Source organism: Ascaphus truei, chromosome 4, assembly GCF_040206685.1.
Source record: "Ascaphus truei isolate aAscTru1 chromosome 4, aAscTru1.hap1, whole genome shotgun sequence".
Classification (NCBI taxonomy): domain Eukaryota; kingdom Metazoa; phylum Chordata; class Amphibia; order Anura; family Ascaphidae; genus Ascaphus; species Ascaphus truei.
In genome coordinates, this window is record NC_134486.1 from 234,913,169 (window position 1) to 234,934,035 (window position 20,867).

At 42.7% G+C, this 20,867-nt stretch overlaps 1 protein-coding gene across 2 annotated transcripts in view; it reads left to right on the forward strand.

The window, feature by feature from the left end:
• The window catches only part of WDR27 (WD repeat domain 27), a 585,895-nt gene that overhangs the window by 163,752 nt on the left and 401,276 nt on the right, over positions 1-20,867 (forward strand). For both annotated transcript variants that reach the window (XM_075597051.1, XM_075597050.1), the window contains exon 17: positions 3,408-3,497. In XM_075597051.1, the coding sequence (XP_075453166.1) occupies positions 3,408-3,497 (90 nt within the window). The remainder of the gene's footprint in view (positions 1-3,407; positions 3,498-20,867) is intronic.

Here is a 20,867-nt window from a genome sequence, read left to right on the forward strand (position 1 = left end):
TGTACATGTAGTTCTCTCTGCTATTAAAGTTTGTGTCATGCTATGGAACAATATGTTACCAACCAGGGTATGCTGTAGCCATGCTCTGTGTCTGTGTGAGTGGAGCTTATATGTGTTTTTACTTTGAAAACGGGAGCCACGCCAAGACCGCGCTATAAGCGGATCCGCGTTTTAGCGGATTGCGCTATAACAGGGTTGAGCTGTATGTCTAATTTAAATAAATAGAGTTTGGTGTAACCTATAGACTGCGTACTCACAATCAATTCTTTAAAGCATTTCCATCAGTGGCAAAAGATGACAGGTACCTTTAAATGTGTGGGAACCTTTTGGATAAAAAATATAAGAGCCCCAATAGCGTAGACTGATAGATAATTTATCAGGAAGTTCTATAAAAGCATTTACACACTCACATGGTGTCAAGAAATAACAGGCACATAAGCAGTGGTCAGGACCGGAATAGACGCCGTCTGGGATTTTCAGCGTTCACTCCCCGCTCACGTCCACAGATCTTAATGCGTCTCTCCTCCTGGTAATACTTGCCGTAGCTGGCCTCTGCACCTCTTGGTTTCAGTACCAGGATGCTGATTCGGGGAAGCACCAGCGTCGTGATCGTCAATACTGCACAGATTGTGAGTACGCAGTCTATAGGTTACACCGAACTTTATTTAAAATAGACATATTGCACTATTTTGTGTTTCTATTTCTATTCACATATTTGCGCACCCCACCGACTGGACTACACTTTATACATATGCGCCTATGTTTGTTTCAGACTTCAGTTTAAACTTTTGAACACTTGTCATCTTTGATCCATCTCTCTGCATTATCTATCTATTTTCCCCTTCTTTCTGTGCTTCTGCCTCCCCAAACATGCAAACATTCAACATACAACAACTTTCTTTCAAGATGGGACAATTTAAAGCTGCAGACTAAGCAATATTCTACATGAGTGTTTTTTTTTTTTTTTAATAAATCAGTTCTGTACTATGAAAAAATACGTGTAGCATTTTTTGCTTAATGACTCTGTAACAGGGGACTTATCCCTGTTCAAAAATGTGCCTCTAATCCAGCAGTGTGGTAGTTAATTAACCAACACCACCTGGCTGATTACAGGTGTCAGAAAAGCCAGCCTCTGAGACTAGAAGGGAGATTCTTCCTGAGCTCACACGTGAGCTGAGCTGACCCAGGAAGCAGAAAGAGCAGGGATTCCTTAGTCTCACACATGGGGCTGAACCAAGGAAGGACAGACAGAGGGTTCCCTAGTCCACAACTGGGCTGACCTGTGTAACAAACAGATGTTTTGAGTGGCCAAGAGGTTGCACGCTGCCAGCAAGACACAGGGGACAATACTTCTAAACCTGGATCCTGACATTACCTTAGCACACAAGGGTGTGGACACCAGGAGAACAGAGAAGCCTTCCCCTACAGCTACAAGAAACAGATAAGACTTTTTTATGGGACTGTTTATATATCTGTTTATATGTATATATACCTGTATTTTGGGCTGGTAAATAGCTTAGCTAACCACCCAGTTATAGAGAGGGCTGAACTACATGTGTAGATAGTCTCCAAAGCGGAGATAGGTTTGTGTTTGGCTTATTTTCACATGTTTGCTGTGTTTAAAGCGACAGGCGCAATAAAGCCTCATTTAAGTTTCACTTTAAACGGTCTCCATTGCATGCCTCTGAACACGTCTCTTACAGACTCTTAATGACATTTTAATATATTATAATGTAACAAGTGTAACGCTCGGTAGTGCCTCCACCTGTACGGAATTCTATTGTGTAGAATGACCCCATTACAGGACACCTAAGAAATACACATGTGGTGTAACGGAACAGTTTTACTATGTGGAGAGGAATCTAATATACAGCCTACCCACCAGGCCACGCACTGCCGTACCTTCTCACTGGAGTCCCCGCCCCCACAGTACCTAGGGGCCCTTAGGCACCCAACCAACCCGGTGTCCACAAAGTCAATGCCCTACCCCATGTGTGGTACAGCGCTGCCCACTATAGTGTTTGTTGCTGCGCTTGCAGAGTTGGGTACCTGCCGAGTGTGTCCCCACCCGGGCACGCAGATGCTGTAGATGGGACCCACGGATTCAAGATTGTCCTCCGTGAAGCCTCTGCCTCTACGTTGGGTGGGTCCTGCGTGGAGTGTACCACCATGCAAAGTCTTTCAATAGAGGGTTGTCCAGTCCTGGACCACAGGCCACAGTCACGGTGCAGTATCTCACTGTGTCCGTGACACTAATGTTGCTAGGCAGGGCAATGTCCCTATCTGAGTGGCATGTTCCTATAGCAGCCACAAACTATGTGGGAGTCGGAGCCTAGCTGGGGCTTAAAAGGGGGTCTCTGGCCTAGTGCAGGTGCCACAGACACCGGCACATACCTTTTACCTTGTCCTTTTCCCAGCTCCGACTGATGTGGCTTGCAGCGCACCAAATGTATCAATCTTCCCTTCCAAGAGAAGTTGCAGCCCTATTGACTGTTGCTCGACATGTGTCCCTCTCCCAGAGGCTCATGAGACATGTAGTCCCTACTGTGAGCCTCCTCTGATTGGTAGCCGTTTGTGCGCATACTCTGTGCATGCGCAAAACTCAGTGTAATGGCCGCCGGCTATGGGGACTCACTGCGCATGCGCAACCCTATTGCAGATGGCGGTGCCCTGCAAAGAGAGCAGCCGGGAACCTCCGGCGACGTTGTCGCCTGCGCAGCCTCCCCAACACTGTTGTGACCTGCCCCCTGCCTCCACTGACTAACGCACCCACGCCGGGATGTAAGGGGCTTACGGGGGACCAGGGGGACCCATGCTATACAAGCATTTTTGTTTCTATAGCAACATTTTTACAAAGTCACATCCCCTTCCTATTCTGAAACAGTCTCTGGCACACCCCTTTTGGAGCCCTGCCCTCTCTCTAGCATTGCACCAATTTTATCTAGTGACTGCCTGGTCACATGATGTTCCCCACATAATTTAGCATCTTTGGTCCTCTTCTGCTGCACTGACAGCCATTTAGTGAACCCCCTAGACGAATCTTCGCTGATCGACCACAGGAGAACGGATCGATAGACAACTTTGCTAATTACTAATCATTGTGTGGATTGTATTGATGAAAAAATATTAAAGGGGGGGGGAGGGGCAGAGGGGGGGTTTACAGCAGCTTGGACTGCTGCTTTAAGCCTCAAGAGAATTCTTCAATAAAGAACACAGATAAGAGTCATAATTGACATTCTTATTAGCTCATGCTTCTAATGTATTTACTCCTAAATAAACATCAATGATCAAATGCATGTCTGAAAAGGCTTTATGCTGTTATAGTGATGTGCATCTTTAATACTACAAAGATTGCTACAGCGTAGGAGGGCACAACCACCGTTTTAACAAATCTTGTTTTTGGTTAGGAGATGGACAGAAGCTTGCCTGTGGATTATCTGACAAATCTTTATTCGTGTTTAATTCCAATCTCAGTGGGGAGCCAGCTGTTTTTACAGGTAAGTTCCCCCCTATTATTTATGTGAAGCAGTGTACATAGAGGCATGTAGGAGTGCTTGTGAAAAGTAAAAGCGGAGTGATATATAGATTACCAAAAGTGTATTGATTATAGCCTGTTTGACCAATATTTTGAATGGAGAAACAATAAAAAATTATACATACTTAAGTAATATATGCCACCTGTTTTGTCCAAATATATTTTTTGTAAAACAAATGTCACAGTGCAAAGATTTATAGTCCTCTGTTATTGTTGCTTATGTTTAGTTCTGGAAGGAGAAAGTTTAAGTCATGCTTACAAGTAGGTGACCTATGCTACTGCAATACTCATCTACGTCACAGGTTGTCTTCTCAAATCCTTGATTCATGTGTCATTACTGGTTTAACCTTATCTTTTAGACAGAGGAGTTAATACTCCTCCATTGGAGCACACACGAACAATGACCGCCTCCATGAGTCAGAGCGATCTGTTTGTCTCCATCTGGATGGCTCTGAAGATTGAAGGTCCCAAAGCATACAATAGGCAATTCATGTCATTTTGGTACACATCAGAATAAACAGGGTTTCAGAAAGGAGTAAGAGGATAGCTGTTAAGAGGATAGCTGTGCAGAAAATAACGTGTAGCCGATACAGTAGAATTTTAGTTTTATATTGATTTCCACCGGGGGGCAGCATCAGAATGCAAAAACTTTCTATTTCTCAAAGATGAACAGTGGCTAAACAAAAACTACACAAGTGATTCTTGTGTTGCCTATATAGTTTTATCTCGATTGTGTAACATATCAAAAGGAAAAAGTTATCTGTAATGTATATTGCTGTTTTAAAACTGTTTTATTAACAGTTTTACAGATTTATTGGGGGGGGGGGGTACAGAAAATGAAGAAGGGGTGTACATCCCACTTTCCTGTCCTTTCCTGTCTTGCCTTCAAATTCTTTATGGGCAAGCTACCCAGCTACCTGAACAAGGTCCTCACCCCATACCACATGCAGGACCTACCACCCGAGATCAGACTCCAAAAGACTGTTCATGGTCCCAAGGCTCAACAAAGTATCCGGCCGTTCTCTTACCGTGCACCCCAAAACTGGAACAACCTACCAGAGACTCTTACATCCATCACCAGTTTAAGTTCTTTGAAATCTAAGTCTGTCACACATTTTAATCTGGTCTGTAACTGTTTCATACGCCCATAATATATATTATCTTTAACAGTGCATTCAATGTCTTGTATATAATATATACCCTGCTCATTTATGTAACTGTATTTGTAAACATGTATTATTTGTCTTAACTCTGTGCCCAGGACATACTTGAAAACGAGAGGTAACTCTCAATGTATTACTTCCTGGTAAAATATTTTATAAATAAATAAATAACATCTATACATTTAATGAAGTCGGAGGGAGGGGAAGGAGAGGAAGGTTATATAATTTGTACACACACAGATAATATATCAGGTCTGACATAGTGAACATCTATACATCTAAAAACAATTGACAGACAGGCGCACTAAGGGGTATGAACACTTTATTAATAAAACAGGACAGTGGGCACAAGCATCCACTGAGGGGTTAAAACAAATATATATCAACAAAAATCATTAAAATTACTGGTTATACACTAATATAATCGGTGAATAGCACCGGGTCTACACAGGATCTCGCTAGTACTACAGAAAGGGTCCGGACCAGACTGAGTACTTACCCTGCTAGATGCGTGAGGACCCGCTTCCACCGGCTGCAAAAACTCCACGAGGACTGCCGCCACGTGACCTCTACGCGTTTCGCACGTAGTGCTTCGTCAGGAGGTCACGTGATAGCGCTGTCCCCGGAGTTTATATGCAGAGCAGCAGCCAATGGATCTAACGTCATTAGGAAGAGTGAAGGCACATGTAAATACAACAGAGTGAAAATGGAGTCCCATACAGCATGTTTAAGTAATTAAGTAATTGGTTAATTAAATAAATAAATAAAAACCCCATTCTGAGATGGAGTAATGATATATAGGTCCCAGATTTGACTTTGAGTTGACCTATTACCCGATAAGTCCCTTCTAACCATATATTACCATACCCTCGTTTAGATCTAAACATACATTTATACACACATATTAAAATAATTTAAAATATTTTTAAATTTTTTAAAAGAAACAAATTGTCCACAGAATTCATAAAAATTGATTAGATCACATAGAGGAACCCCAAGTATTCACCTAACAATTTATTCTTTCAGGAAGGGAACCAATTCTATATAATCATTTAAACCATGTGGGAATCTAGTTTGCATGGTATAGATCCAGAATTGTTCCCTTCTACTCAAGCGTAAATCTCTGTTGCCCAAGCGCTGATTTGCAGGGACAACTTCAATGCCCATAAATGAAATGCCACTCGGGTCACACTGGTGACTATCATAAAAGTGCTTTAAAAGGTGGGTTAGGGGCATCTGTTTACGAATTAATTTGTGCACATTTTTAATGTTCCTCATATGTTCCATTACCCGCACCTTCATACACCGTTTTGTTTTGCCGATGTATTGTAACCCACATTTGCACTGGAGTACATACACTACATAAGCAGTGGAGCAATTTATAAAATGATTAATTTTAAAACTCCGTTTTGTGGTAAAAGAAACAACCTCTTTCTTATTCAATAAATTAGTACATATCTGGCATTTACTACATTTATAGTTGCCCTTTAGATCTAGATAGGATCTTAGTGTGCCCTTGTTACTGGAAACAGGCTTTAGTTGACTAGGGGCTATTAGTCCTTTTAAATTTTGAGCTTTTTTATATACGATCTTAGGTTTCAACAACATTCCGACACTCAACACAGGGTCCAAGGATAGAACCCTCCAGTGTTTAGCAATAGCTGATTGTATGGCCTTATGTTTGTCATTGAATTGTGTAATAAACACTGGGAATTTATCACTTTGTGTTGGGTCATCATGTTTTACTCCCTCTTTTATTGGTACAAGCTCAGTCATAGCCTCTAAATTCTGATTAACAACCCCCTTTTTAAAGTCAAATCTCTTTGTTGTTTTTTTCTTATTTTTTAATAATATACAAATGGGTAAATCAATGGACTAACCCTCCAGGCGCTCAGAATAAAACATAGTCCTGCTGGTGAGCAATGATAAATGAATCTTATGGACCCCGGCTATATTCAACCATCTAGCAGTGTGAAAAGTGTATCTTTCCCCCCAACCGGCTCACCATGAGCACTATCAGGCTGGAACACGGGAAACTCACGTATAATTCTTGATGGCAAGCCTGTCCGGTCTTTGCAGTTTGCTGTGCTGTATGCTCCCGCTCCTCCTGGATGAGGCTGGGGTCTCTCCGTCGCAGGATCTCGTTGCTTCACCGCCAACCCGCTACCCGCCGATGCGGAGGGTGGTCACCTGACCGGCGGCATGGATGGTGCTTCTGAATGACGTCACGGCAGACCCGACAGCCAGGAACGCCCAGCAGTGACTCGGCGTGCAGGCGCGCAATAAACCAGCATAGATAACCTCTTGAAAAAGAGAGAAAGCGCCGCACAGCACCAAAAAAGAAATTGAAGGCTGATATGGGAAAAATAAAAGAGCTTTATTTGCACAAGGTGCAAGCGAAACCTCTTGACGCGTTTCGGCCTGGGAGGCCTTTGTCAAAAGACTTTTTGAGGTTTCGCTTGCACCTTGTGCAAATAAAGCTCTTTTATTTTTCCCATATCAGCCTTCAATTTCTTTTTTGGTGCTGTGCGGCGCTTTCTCTCTTTTTCAAGAGGTTATCTATGCTTATTTTTTAATAAGTTTGTTCTTTTAACGAGATTGACTTTGTCAATAGCACGGTCAATCAGAAGCTTATCATAATCTTTCTGTATAAATCTTTCCTTCAGAAAGAGTACCTGATCTTGGAATTGCTCATCATTAGTACAATTCCTCTTGAGGCGTGCGAATTGATTGAAAGGGATATTGGTAATTCAGGGTTTAAAATGGCAACTAAAAGAATGAATGTAAGAATTCACATTAGTATCCTTGAAATATGTTTTTGTACAGATTTGCTCTAATTCAATAGTAATTTCAAGGTCCAAGTAATGCACTGAGGTTTCACTGTTTTCCCCACTGAAAAAGAGGTTACACGTATTGATATTTAACTGTGCAACAAACTCTAAAAGAGAGGCTTCAGTACCGTCCCAAATGATGAGAATATCATCTATATATCTCCTCCACATGATTAACTGTGGAGGAGATATCTCTGTGATAGTGAGCTTCTCCGACCACCCCATATATAGGTTTGCAAACGATGGAGCAAACTTGGTACCCATTGCGGTACCAAGTGTCTGCAAATAAAATTCAGATTCAAACAAAAAATAGTTATGAGTTAGAATAAACTCTATGGAGCATAACAAAAAGTCAATTTGTGTTTGTTTTATCAAATTGCATGACTCCAAAAAGTATCTAACCGCCGTACATCCCGCCTGATGTGGTATACATGTGTTCAATGATTGTACATCTAGCGTGGCCAATCTATATCCAGTTTTCCACTTGGTTTGTTGGAGTAATTTAATAACCGCAGTGGTGTCTTTGAGATGTGACGGTAACTCAGTAACTAAAGGCTGTAGGTGAAAATCCAAATACACATTTTAATCTGGTCTGTAACTGTTTCATACGCCCATAATATATATTATCTTTAACAGTGCATGCAATGTCTTGTATATAATATATACCCTGCTCTTTATGTAACTGTATTTGTAAAAATGTATTATTTGTCTTAACTCTGTGCCTAGGACATACTTGAAAATGAGAGGTAACTCTCAATATATTACTTCCTGGTAAAATATTTTATAAATAAATAAATAACATCTATACATTTAGGGAAGTCGGAGGGAGGGGAAGGAGAGGAAGGTTATAGAATTTGTACACACACAGATGATATATCGGGTCTGACATAGTGAACATCTATACATCTAAATACGGACATATTCCAGCATGTATATTCCAACCATAGTCACAAGGTTTCCAAAAATCCTGAAACTGATCCGTTTAAATAAGTGGAGAGTATTTCCATATATATATATACACAATATGCCAAATTGTAATATTTATTTGGTGCGTGTGTGGGGGGTGGGGGGGGGGAGGAGATTGCTTCCAGTTCTTGGCAATAGTGAATCTGGTAGCATTTATAATTTGTCAGATGATTCTGGATTCGTTTTTTATTTTGTTTGTCCATGGGTATCCCTAGTATTTTATATAGTGGGTCGTGTGGAATGGTGACCTGCAAAATAGTAACTATTTAGGCAAACATTGCTATCCATAGTGGTTGAATTTTAGAGCATGACCAGAATATATGAACAGAAAATAGATAAAGTAGCGCTAGAACGGACCAACAATGACAATTAGGACACAACTTAATGAATGTGAAGAAAAACAATCCCTTAATGCTCACTGTAAGAGATGTGTGTAGAGGTATGCAATGGGGACTGTTTTAAGGTGAAATTAAAATAAGGCTTTATTGCACCTGTCCCTTTTAACACAGCAAAACATATGAAAACAACAAACGCCTATCCCTGTTTAAGGGCTAACTTACTTCCCCAGTCCCTTTCTCCAGGGCTGGAGGGATAATCCCATTACCACCCTATTCCCCAAAGTCTCACGAGATACCTTAAAGTAGGTGGCCCTTCATGTCAGTCTCTGGTAGGTTCCTGGGTCCCCTGTGTCCAGGAATATAGGTCTGTGGGTGTCTTAATCTCAGCACAGCCTTTCTGCTCAAGACCTCTTTCCTCTTGTCAGCACCCTTGTGTACTGAGGAAAATCTACCTCCTGTTTCTGTGAACAGGCTTTTTCTAACAAACCTCTAATCAGCCAGGTGAAGTTGGTTAACTGCTGGATCCAATTAACCAACACACTGCTGGATTAGTGGCATATTCTGAACAGGGATAAATTCTCTGTTACACTCACATATATGTAAATGAAGGGCAGCTGCCAAATAAAACACTGACCACCTGGTCAGAAAAAGACAATATGTGATAAAGATAAATTTGGCGCCTTATAATGCACTAAACATAGCAAAACATGCTTAATAATATTACAAGTAAAATAAACATACAACCATTTGATGATGTGTTGCACAACAAATTTCCTTGCAGAATCCAACGATGATAGTAGTGTTATATACCAAGTGTATGAAATAGAAGAGAAAACACACCCAGCATAATACTGTGGGTGAATAGGACAAACGACAAATAACACAACAAAAAACTAATAAACCCATTTAATATTGGGAAGGAATCGGCCCTGACTTTAGCCGTTGGATCAGAGTGCAGTGTGTTAATGCTACAGTATTTAGAAATTTCTAGGTAAACCCCATTTGTGAGAGTGTGGCTGTCATAAACTGCCAGTCCAGTTTATTAAATGCTTTTTCAGTGTCTAATGAGAGTAAAGGGAGGGACAATGACACTAAATGGAGAATAGTATTTAATCTGGTAGCTAAAATGTTGGCGTAAAGTTTTAAATTTGCATTTAATCGGGAGATGGGTCTATAACTGGAGCACGACAAAGGGTCCTTTCTCTCTTTTGGGATTACAACTTTAGTCGCACGCACCATATCGCTAGGTGGGAGGAGGCCTAGGAACATTTAGTTAAATATTTTGGTTAAATGGGGAGGAGTATTGAAGATCATTTTTTTTTTTTGTAGTAAAGACTAGAGAATCCACCCAGATCAGGGTTTTCCCATTTTTCAAGGATTTGATTGCTTCTTGAATTTCCAGTGGCTCAATAGTTTTTGAGAGTTGTGATGTTATTTGGTTCGAGTGTGGGGAGTTGGCATTTTGCTAAGAATTCTCAAAAAGTTTTTGTGCTCTTTGCTGGTTCCTTTACTGTGCCATGTAAATTGTAAAGGGATGCATAATATTCTCTGAATGTGTTACAAATTGTTTTAAAGTTACGGGCGATCAGGCTGTTTTTTGTGTATGTACTATGAATTTTTGCCTTTGTTTGTTTTTGTTTTAATTTGCGGGCAACCATTATAATCTGTCTTATTGTTTTTTACGTAGAACATCTGTTGAGTCCATCGAATAGCCTTTTTTTCTGTGTTTGTTACCAACAGAAGGTTCAATTCGCCTCTCACTGAAATTATTTACCTGTAGTTTTTCCTGGGAGGGATTTAGTTTGTGGATAAATTGTAATTCGGCTAATTTTTGTGTTAGTGTATTTGTTTTGCTTTCTCTTTTTTTTCCATGAACCCAACGCTATCAGCCTGCCCCTGATTACCGATTTGTGTGCCTCCCAAAGGGTGAAAGAGGACACCTATGGGAAATTATTCATTTGAAAATATTGGGTTAGCTCTTCTAATTGGAAGGTTTGTGATTTGTGTTTTATTGTAAGGCAGCCTAGTTTAGTTATAATTGTAGAGTGGTTTGACCAATCAGAAGGGACGATGGTGGCTGAAGAGGTATCCCTGATTTGTTGGTCAATAAAAATATAGTCGATACGTGAGTAACTATTATGAGGGTGCGAGTTAAACATTAAATCTTTTAAGTTGGGGTTAATTAACCTCCAAGAGTCTGCATGCATCAGTTTTTGTGACAAGGAGATAAGACCTTGAGAAGAGGGGGCTATAGTTTGCGATGGAGGTGGGGGGACAGGGAGCAGGAGGATTTATCTAACTTGGCTCAATGATTGCATTTACATCCCCAGCTAGTTTCTACTAAATTTGATAGCTCTTGGAAGACATACTCCTCATTGTCGTTAGGAGCATAAATATTTGCAATTATAATATACATGAAATCTAGGAAGTCTATAATAATTACAATTCTGCCTGAGGAGTTGGTTTTGATTTTATCTTCTTTGAAATGTAACTTCTTGTGGAAGAGTGTGGCCACTCCCTTTTTCTTTGTGGGGGATGAGGAATGGTAGATCAAAGGATAATCTACTAAATAATAAGGTCTGATCTACTTTTTCCAAATTAGTTTCTTGCAGCATAATTACACTATATTGCCCATTCATCTTTTGGCTTTCGACAGAGCTATTTGTCTCTTTTAAGTGGAAAGAGACAAATAGAGACAAACACCCCTGGTGTTTTGAGAAATGATGTTAATTGACATGGTAATAATAGTATAGCATAAATAAACAAGGTAGTGATTCATACATGTTTTTACAAAGAACAGATATATCAAAGTTTATAGACATTTTGGTGCTAGGACTCATACACCAGTCAGAGAACAATAGCGATAACTGCTTGAGAGTTTGGGAATGGAAAACATGTAGGTGGGTTAGGATTGAAAAGGGGAATGACCCCGGTTTCCAAACTTTGTTTGGGGGACCAACCTTGTTTGATTTGGGGTACCGATCTGGCAACTCTTAGTATCTCCTCCTTTAACATGGAAGTGATGTAGATGAACAATCATGTCTCGTGGTTTTGCCTATTTTTCTTTCTTTGTTTCTCTTTCTCTCCTATTTCTTTATATATTATCTGATAAGTAGAATAACCTAAGTAAATAAATGCAGAGAATGCAACAAAAATGGTAAAGATGATTTGCATTATTTTATGAGGAAAGTCTGAAAAGGTTAGGGGCCTTATTTACTAAGCAGTGTTCAAGCATAAATTGTTTTAACGCATAGCACCACTTTGTAAATATAGTCCCCTTAGCCTAGAAAAAAAAAGACTGAGGCGAGATGCAAGAGTTGTACAAAATGTTAAATGATTTGGTGAGAATAAATAAGAAACATTTACTCTCACGCAGTAATACCAAGAGAGACACACTGAAATTATCAGCTAGTATGTGTAAAAAGAGGGGGAAAAAGCCACATAGTTATCCTAATGTAATTCACTACCACTGAATGTTGTGACAGCAAGTAGCATCCATAGCTCTAAAGGAAGTGATCAGCCTATTCATGAAGAGAGAGTCCATAAATAGCTAACAGTGTGGTGTGACAGGGTCATTGACTCTGTATATGTTAATAGGAGATGGCAGTATGCATGCTTTCCAGTAGACGAGGGGTTAACCCAGCTTGTTAAGCAATCCACAGGCGATTCAAATTAAGCTAGTTCACCTGCTTTAAAACAGGAAGAGGAAATGCCTCTGGAGCAGGAGTCTCTCTCAGGCACAGAGAGAAGACAGAGGAGTGTTGACAGACAGACACAGGCTGCTCAGATTGATCCTGTCCCAAGGGGGAACAAAGCTCCCAGGTAAGGAGCCAACTGGTGTTGTTGAACATTGTTGGGCTGGACTAGGTTAGCTAGCCAGCCAGGTAGATAGTCTGCACTTTTGTTTAGTCAGTGCCCCGATCGGGGTTAGGTTTTTGTTTATTTAGAGGGACAGTGTTTTAGTTACCATTTTTGGACAAATAAATCCACCAGCGCTATTTCACCAGAAAAGTCGTGTTGTTTCCTCACTTACCACGGCCATCCTGCCACAGTGGACATAGATTGATCTTATAAATATAGCTCAGCTTATTTTCCCCTTCCTTTTCCTGTGGTCCTGCTTCCCTAACGGATTGCAGTGGCAAGTATTTGGATTATACTTGGATTATACTCCGTAAACGACATTGCTTCATCTTTTATAAGGTAAGGAGCAATGCGTTGTGGAGGCCAGCGGCCGGAGTTCAGTACGTCTCTAGTGATTCCGCGTATTTCGTCTTTTCCGTATTTGTGGAGCCGAGCTTCTTTGCATTGGCTTGCATGTCGTTCAAAGTTTCTTGTGCCTCTTGGGTTGTATCCGCTAAGAACACGATGTCATCGGCGTATACAAGGTCTGTGAGAATTTTTTGATTCCCACTTGTACACCAGGCCTGTGTTTTTAAATGTCTTTCTGAGAATCCAATCCATGGTAATATTGAATAACATAGGCAATATTATGCAACCTTATTTGACTCCCGTGGATATGGAGAATGGCGTGGATATGTTGCCCATGTGTTTGACTCTGCTTGTACCTCCTTCATAAAAAGCTCTTAGCACATTGAGAGTGGCATGTGGTACCATATCAGCCTTGAGGGCGCACCATAGCGATGGTTGATTCACACTGTCAAAAGCGCATGAGAAGTCAACAAATACCATAAAGGTATCTTTCTTGCATCGGAGTCGTTGCTAGTTGTTGGAGTGTGAAAATTTGGTCCGTATACCCTCTTCCTGGTCTAAACCCAGCTTGTTCTTCCCTGCAGTTCAATTATCTGCGTTTAAGTAGTCTGGTCCGGATAGTAGAATTCAGAAGCTTTGCAGATGTTGATAGCAAGCTTATGCCCCTATAATTTTTGCAATTAGATGGGTCGCCTTTTTTATGTATCGGCACGATTATTGCGTCTTTGAAATCTTGTGGCACATCAGTTTCGCTCCAAAATATCCTATATAGGCCTTTTAATTGATTCACGACGACTTCTCCACCCACTTTTAGAGCTTCTGCGGGGGTGGCATCAATGCCGGGGGCTTTCCGATTCTTTAGGCGTTTGATTGCTGTTCGAATTTCTTCCTCATTTGGTGGGTGGTTGGTTATATCGCTTGGAAACTCTAAGTTGACATTTTCTATCAGCTTTTGGTCTTGATTTGCAGGGTGCAGGCGGGGGCATTTTAACAGGAGGTTAAAATGTTCCTTATACCTTTATAGTTTGTCTTCAAGCAATTTTATTTGGGCACCATTTTGATCCTTAAAGCTTGTTGTTGCCCTGAAATTTTCGCTGCAGCTTCGCAGGGTACTATAAAGGAGGCACACGTCATGCTTCCTGCTGGCCGATTCCATTTCTCTGTCTGCTTTAGGCTGGTATTTAATTTGTCGGTTGAGGTAGAGATAATGTTTGTTATTGGTGTTCTTTATCTTAGAGTGTTCTTCAACTAAGTTTAAAGTGTTGTCTGAAATCCATCATTTGATTTTTCTTCTCTTTATGGGGCCTATTTCCTTGAGTGTTTCTATGATGGGTGTTTTGGTTGAGTCCCAGTTTTCATTTATATCCTCATAGCCTTGAATTTGGAATTGGCTTGATTGGTGGGGTCGGCCAGGTATGAGTAGTCTAATGTGGGTGTGGGATGAGTAACATAATGTGCTTTTAGGTGAAGCTTAAATTTGGCTCGACTTAAATGATGGTCTGACCCGATAGAAGCTCCGCGCATTACACGAACATCCTGTATCGCACTCTGAAACCTTTTACGTATCAGAAAATTGTCCAACATGTTTTGATCTCTTCCATTATTCGAAGACCAAGTTAACCTGTGACGTTATAGGGTGTGGAACGCCACCATTTTATTATAGCTAGCAAATGACAATAAGCAGAGACCGTTGTCATTAATATTTCCACAGCCAAATGGTCCGAGCATTTTTTCCCAACCGAGTCGGCTAGAACCGGTCTGTGCGTTAAGATCCCCGCAAATTATTGTCAGATCATTCCCAACTTGATAAGAGTTCAAAATCTGCTGTAATTCCTCGTAAAACATATCTTTGTGTTCATCATTGCTGATCTCTTTTGCGGCGTAGACCCCAATAATGGTCGTTGGTATTTTACTGGCAAGCTCTAATACGGCGATTCGGTCTGAAATTGGTTGGAAGCAGGTGCCAAATTTCTTTAGACTAGATTTCAGCTTGAAAGCTACGCCTCCGAACCTGACGAAGCTTAACTGCGAAACGCGTAGTTCCGTGCCGGAGCCCATTGAGTGAAGGACCCAGCCAGCCTGCTGACATCCGGGAAGATCTCTTCTTCCGGTCCCGCCGTCGGACGCGATCACGGGAGTAACACCGGAGAGAGGGATACCACCGGATGGATCGGGCTGACGCTGGGCTGTTTTAAACTGTATCGTGAGTGTTATTTTACTGTTTTTTGCACTTTAATAAATTCTATTTGCTTACTCACCGAGTTCGGCCCATTTATTCTAATTTGGGCACCTGGGAGAGAAGCAACTCACATACTGCCTCCATTGGGAGGGTGAGAAAGCTATCTACCGTCTCTGGCAGTACTCCCTGAGGGAAAGACTGCATGTTAGACTTTGCAAGCTAGTTGCATTACCCCATTAAACCCTGATCAACAGCAGGCTATCCAAGCATATAGAAGCCCGCTAGTCTCCCATATATATCACATATATTTATTCCACTTACCCCCAAGTTGAATTATACGCTCTATAGTTCCAGCCTTGTATATACACAGTTGATATTAGCATCATCACGCATCCATCTCCAACAGCCTTGTTGCATTGCGCACAAATTGTTCAACAACCACACAATTTTAATCTTTTAATTTTTTTTATTTTTTAAACAATTTTTTAAACAATTTTCAAAAAAGGAATTTTTTAAACTCTCCATTGTTCTGTTTGCCTACTCAAAACAGTAACTCCGTGTTTTCCATTGTTTTATCTCTATCTCTAAGCAACATCCCGTGCGCTGAACCAACCCTCCATTTCCACTTTCAGCGAAGCAGAGCTGGAAGCGCTAAGTGCACCTTCCATGCAAGTGCTGTAGAAAGTAGGGCGCAAATTCATATCAGTGGGTAAAGCATTCAGAGAGCATGGAGAGAATAGTCAGTGAACAGTCAGAGAACAGTCAATGTCTAGGAACGAGTTATGCACTAGACACTGAGAATAGCGACAGTATACATGTGGAGGGCTCATTAAAGATGGCGGCCATCACTACATGTGCTCTGCGGGGCAAGAAGGAGTTAAAAATGGCGACAGCAGCATCATCCACGGCCCAGCAGCTAGCAGCCGTCCCAAAATGGCGACTCCCGCCAATCCTGGATCGAGCACGTGAGGCGTGCAAAAAGACTGTGAGAGAAATGTGGCGAGAGATGTGCAGGGGTTTGGCGCCAAACCCAGAACCCCTGCAGAAGGAGCGGAGCGGTGCAAAAGCCAAAGCTACGCCCACCTGTACTGTGACTGGCCGATAGAAGAAGCCACGTCATGCTGAGCGAGAGAGTGCCCCTCCACTTGTTTCCACCAGAGGGAGGGGGCACTGTAAGAGCCAATCAGAATTGTCCTCTCCGGAAAAAGGAGGGACAGGAAGTGAGAGCGAGGAACTTCACTTTTGCCTGACTATCAAAGAGCAAGGAGCTAAAGAACTGAACTGTTCAACCCCTGCGCAAAATATGTCTGAGCTGAGCATGACAACCTTCCGGTTTCCAGGAGGCTTCCTGGTGGTGGAGATTGACGGCCGGGAGTATCTCCGGTGCCTGTGCGTACACTGTAGGACACCCGGACCGGCCCCAAGCACGACAGCACGATGCCCTCAATGTGGCACGTTCTACCTCTGGCCTACCGAGCCATGGCCGATGCTAAAGACGCCACGAAGTGCCTCGCCAGGAACCCTAAAGGAGGTGGCGGAGGCGACGGAAGAGGCTGCCCTAGTTCCCTGTATCACCGCTGAGGTGGGAACCAAGGCCCAGCCAACTACAGAGCCGAGAAATGTTCCGGCGGAGAAGAGTACCGCAGTGGAGGTACCGGAGCAGGCCCGTTTCGTACCACTACCCACTGGCGGTGCGGCCAGAGAGCGAGGTGACTCCCTAGTGGAGGAACCGATCAAGTCGTCTTCGCAGGAAGAAGATGGCATATCATTGGTGGCGATGCGCCTACCGGCGAACCACCGCAGCTGTAACAAAGATGGCGGTCCACCTACCGGAGAGCGGGAGCAGACGAGTCCTGACACCTCCCGACGGCGAGCGCTGGTGCGGCCTGAGGCGCGTAGAAGTCCCACGGCCGTGGTGACTCCCAGTGCGGCGGAAATGGGATCTGAGACGGCTCCGGAGGAACCAGAGATCACCAGCCGGCAGCGGAGCGGTAAGGAGACACCCCCACCCCCTTACTCCCGCCAGGCGAAGACGGAACCTGCAGAGGACGAGAGAGAGAGGCTTGCGGCCTACCTGCCCGTCCACGACCCGGATGGTCCACCACCGCCCCTTCCGGTCCTCGACGCACTTCCAGTGCGAGACCACGGAGCGGATGGAGATTCCGCGGGCACTAGTGATGACGTCACTTCCTTGTCCGACTGGCAAAGAGGCCCGGGAGAGTTGTTCTCCCCGCGGAGAGCAGCCATGGCAGCTGCGATGGCCACACTGAAGGCCCAAGGCATATCCAGAGGAGCACGAAGCGCGCCGGAAAGGGCAAGTCACCCAATGCCCACTGGTCGTGGCATTGCCCTACAGAGAGACTCTTTTCTGGACATTTCCGATGCCCCAGTCCCTGCCCCTAGCACCATTGCCCCGGCCACTGCCCCTGCCCCGTCACGAGTCAAGACACCGGGCCCTAGCAGGGATAAGTTGAGTAAGAATCCCAAGTACTCTACTGATTGGAGGGATTGGGAACTGAGTGATGAGGGGTCTGATGGGGAGATACTGTATGCAAATGTAATTCGTGTACCTAACCCTGTACCATTTTCTCCTGTGCATAGAGGGAGGGCCCGAGGGTCCCATACCACTGCAGAAGTGGGTCCCGTGAGTAAGGTGGTGCAAAAGATGAACCCCACAATTATTACCAATGTGATCAGAGGTAGACGCAGAGGCTCGCACTCTACTGAGGCGGCCACATCAGGTGTGTCATCACAGACGGAGTCAGAGACACGTACCTCTAGTGCAGTGTCAGGGTACGAGCACCATGACAAGTGGTGGGCACCTCTGTTTACAGGATACCACAAGGGTATGGACCGTACGAGGTTCCTGTTAATAAAGAATAACATAGTCGACCACTGGTGGGCTGTAGGTGCCTTTTCTCCCCAGGAGGTGGCGGATGAGTTGGAGTTTCGTTACCAGGAGATTGAACAGAAGAACATCATTCCCAAGGGGGTGGCCATACTGTATGATGATGTTGCCCAAGAGGAGCCTGAGTTTTGGGTACTGCCAAGCAGGGCGGGTAACCGTAAACTTACCAAGCTTAGCCAAGCAGACAGGGCCATAGTGGCCAGGTATAGACAGTCTCATGGCTATGAGTACCCCTATGTGCCTGAGCCTATAATGAAGGAAATTGAGGAACAAAGGGATAGCTGGCTCCGAGAAGCAGTGATGGAGTACCTACGAACTTAATTCGGTAGGGCGGCCTATTATAACGAGGAGAAAATATGTGACGTTATATGGGCCTGGAGCATAGGGAGAATCATCTACATGCACTAGTGTAGTGTATCGACCGGAGTATGGGTCGGTACAGCCGTACTACACTGGCGACACACTTTATTCGAGCTCGGCTAGTCCCACGAATTCGGGTATACCCGGGTGTATTGAGGTTTGTGACTGTTTTCTGCCCAAGTGCATTGAGTTATTTTCCAGGCAGGGATTGAAGCATTTTATTCCCGCTGGCTGCAATACTGCACAGTATATATATATATACTGCATTACAATTCATGAATTTATGCCATCTGGTAGACACACGAAGCATTGCAGCCTATTAAATCCTAATCATTATCATTTAACAGATCAGCCGCCCATAAGCCAGGCATGAACCCAGGCTGGGAAGGCAAATGCAACGGGGCTTGTCAGAGGTGAGGAGCGGCGCATTCCAGGTATCTGCCAGGTACATACTGGGTATTTGCTCGAATAAAGTGTGTCGCAGCAGTATGTTAAGATTACTATGTTAAGCCTTTTTTTTTTTTTTTAAATTCAATAGTTTCATGTGGGCAATCTCTAATTACCTAAAGAACTGTATAGCTGCTCGTCAATTCATTCTCCATGTATTGATCGGCGAAATTTGGCGACATCTTTAGATATGGCATATGTTTTTCATCTGCTTCTGTCAGTCAGTGGAAGCTCATGAATATTCATGAGCACTCCTGCACTGACATGTGCAAGAGGGAGGGCAGGGCTGACAAAGGAGTGTACCAGGGCTTGTGACAGGACATGAAGGGGCAGTGCCTTAGTAAATGCTTGTTAAAATAGAATACAAGAAAATTGGTCTTTCAAAGTTGTTTTTTTAAAAACAGAAAATGCTAAAAGTATTTTTTCTTATTACAGAACTGATTTATTAAAAAAACACACATGCAGGATATTGACTGAACTGCAGCTTTAACTTTAATCCTTAATTGAACAGGCAGAGTCTACAGTGTCTCTGCAGACTTATCAAGACGTGTAAAGATCATGTAAATAAACACAGGGCAATAAATGGTTGAAAGGGATACACTGTAGTGAGAAATATGAAGAACATGTAGGACCATATATCCAACAGCAGTATGTAGGTTGTGTGCTGCAGGGGAGAAGGGTTTGAAATTATAATTAATAAAGATGTATGGAGAAATATTTTTTAAAAATCATGATACTGTGTAAGAAACTCCTTATCAGCATTAAGTTATTTTTTTTTTGGCAAAAAGCATCATCATTTTGAGTTCAAATGTTTACTGTTCTTGAGTGCATTTAAACATTCCTTTGAGGTTTTTGATTTTTAAATAATTTATGGAGTGATCTGGCTCTGAGACGTAGTATCCCACTTGGGTGCAGTATCTTCCTTCTTCATTGTATGTTATTGTGTGTCTGTGTATGTTCTGGTTTGATGTTTTGGGCTGGTTTCACCAATGTAGCATCCTTGGTCACATTTAGTGCATTTAATCATATATACCACATTCCTGGATGTGCAGCTGTATGATCCTTTAACATTGAGTGTTTAATATTGTAACTGTCTGTGGGATCTTAGCATATATGTTTACAGAGTTTGTGGCGTTTGTTGCTACATGGTCTTGTGACATTCTCTGCGTCCTTGAGTTCATTATGCAGTTTTCTGTTGACTAACTTGTGTCTGAGGTTCGACGGTTACCGGAATGCAAGGATGGGAAGTTTGGGGAAGATGTCTTTTAATGTTTCATCCTCTGTCAGCATTGGTGGCAGATCCTTGAATATTTTTCACATTCCCTCTAGGGCAGGGTTGTATATAGCCACTAGTGGTATGCGTGTGGTTGTTTTTTTCTTTTTGTATTGGAGCCAGTGTTCTTGTGGGGCTTTAAGTGGAGTTGTGAATGATTTGGCAATAGTCTTTGGCTTGTATCCCTTCTGTCTGAATGATACAGTCAGGGTGGTTAGGTGTCTGTTTCTGTCTTTGGTCTCACAGCATATTAAGTGATATCTTATAGCCTGGCTGTTGTATGATGGCTTGTTTTGAATGAGTGGGATTGAAGCTGGAGTTGTAGAGATAACTACATCTGTCAGTGTGTTTCTTGTGTCCGGATGTATGCAGTTTCCATTCTTCCGTGTTAATGTTGTATCCAGAAAGTTCACTAGTTTTGATGACTAATCCATTTTGATCTAAATTGATGGGTGGAATGAATTCAAGGACTCATAAAATTGTTTTAGATTTTCTTCACCCTCTGTCCATATTATAAACAGATCAATGTATTTGTAACATTTGTAAGGTTTATGGAGGCATGTGATTAGGAATCTCTGTTCAAGATTTGCTATGAAAAGATTGGCATATTGTGGTACCATCTTGGTGCCCATTGCAGTCCCCATTAGTTGAAGTGGTT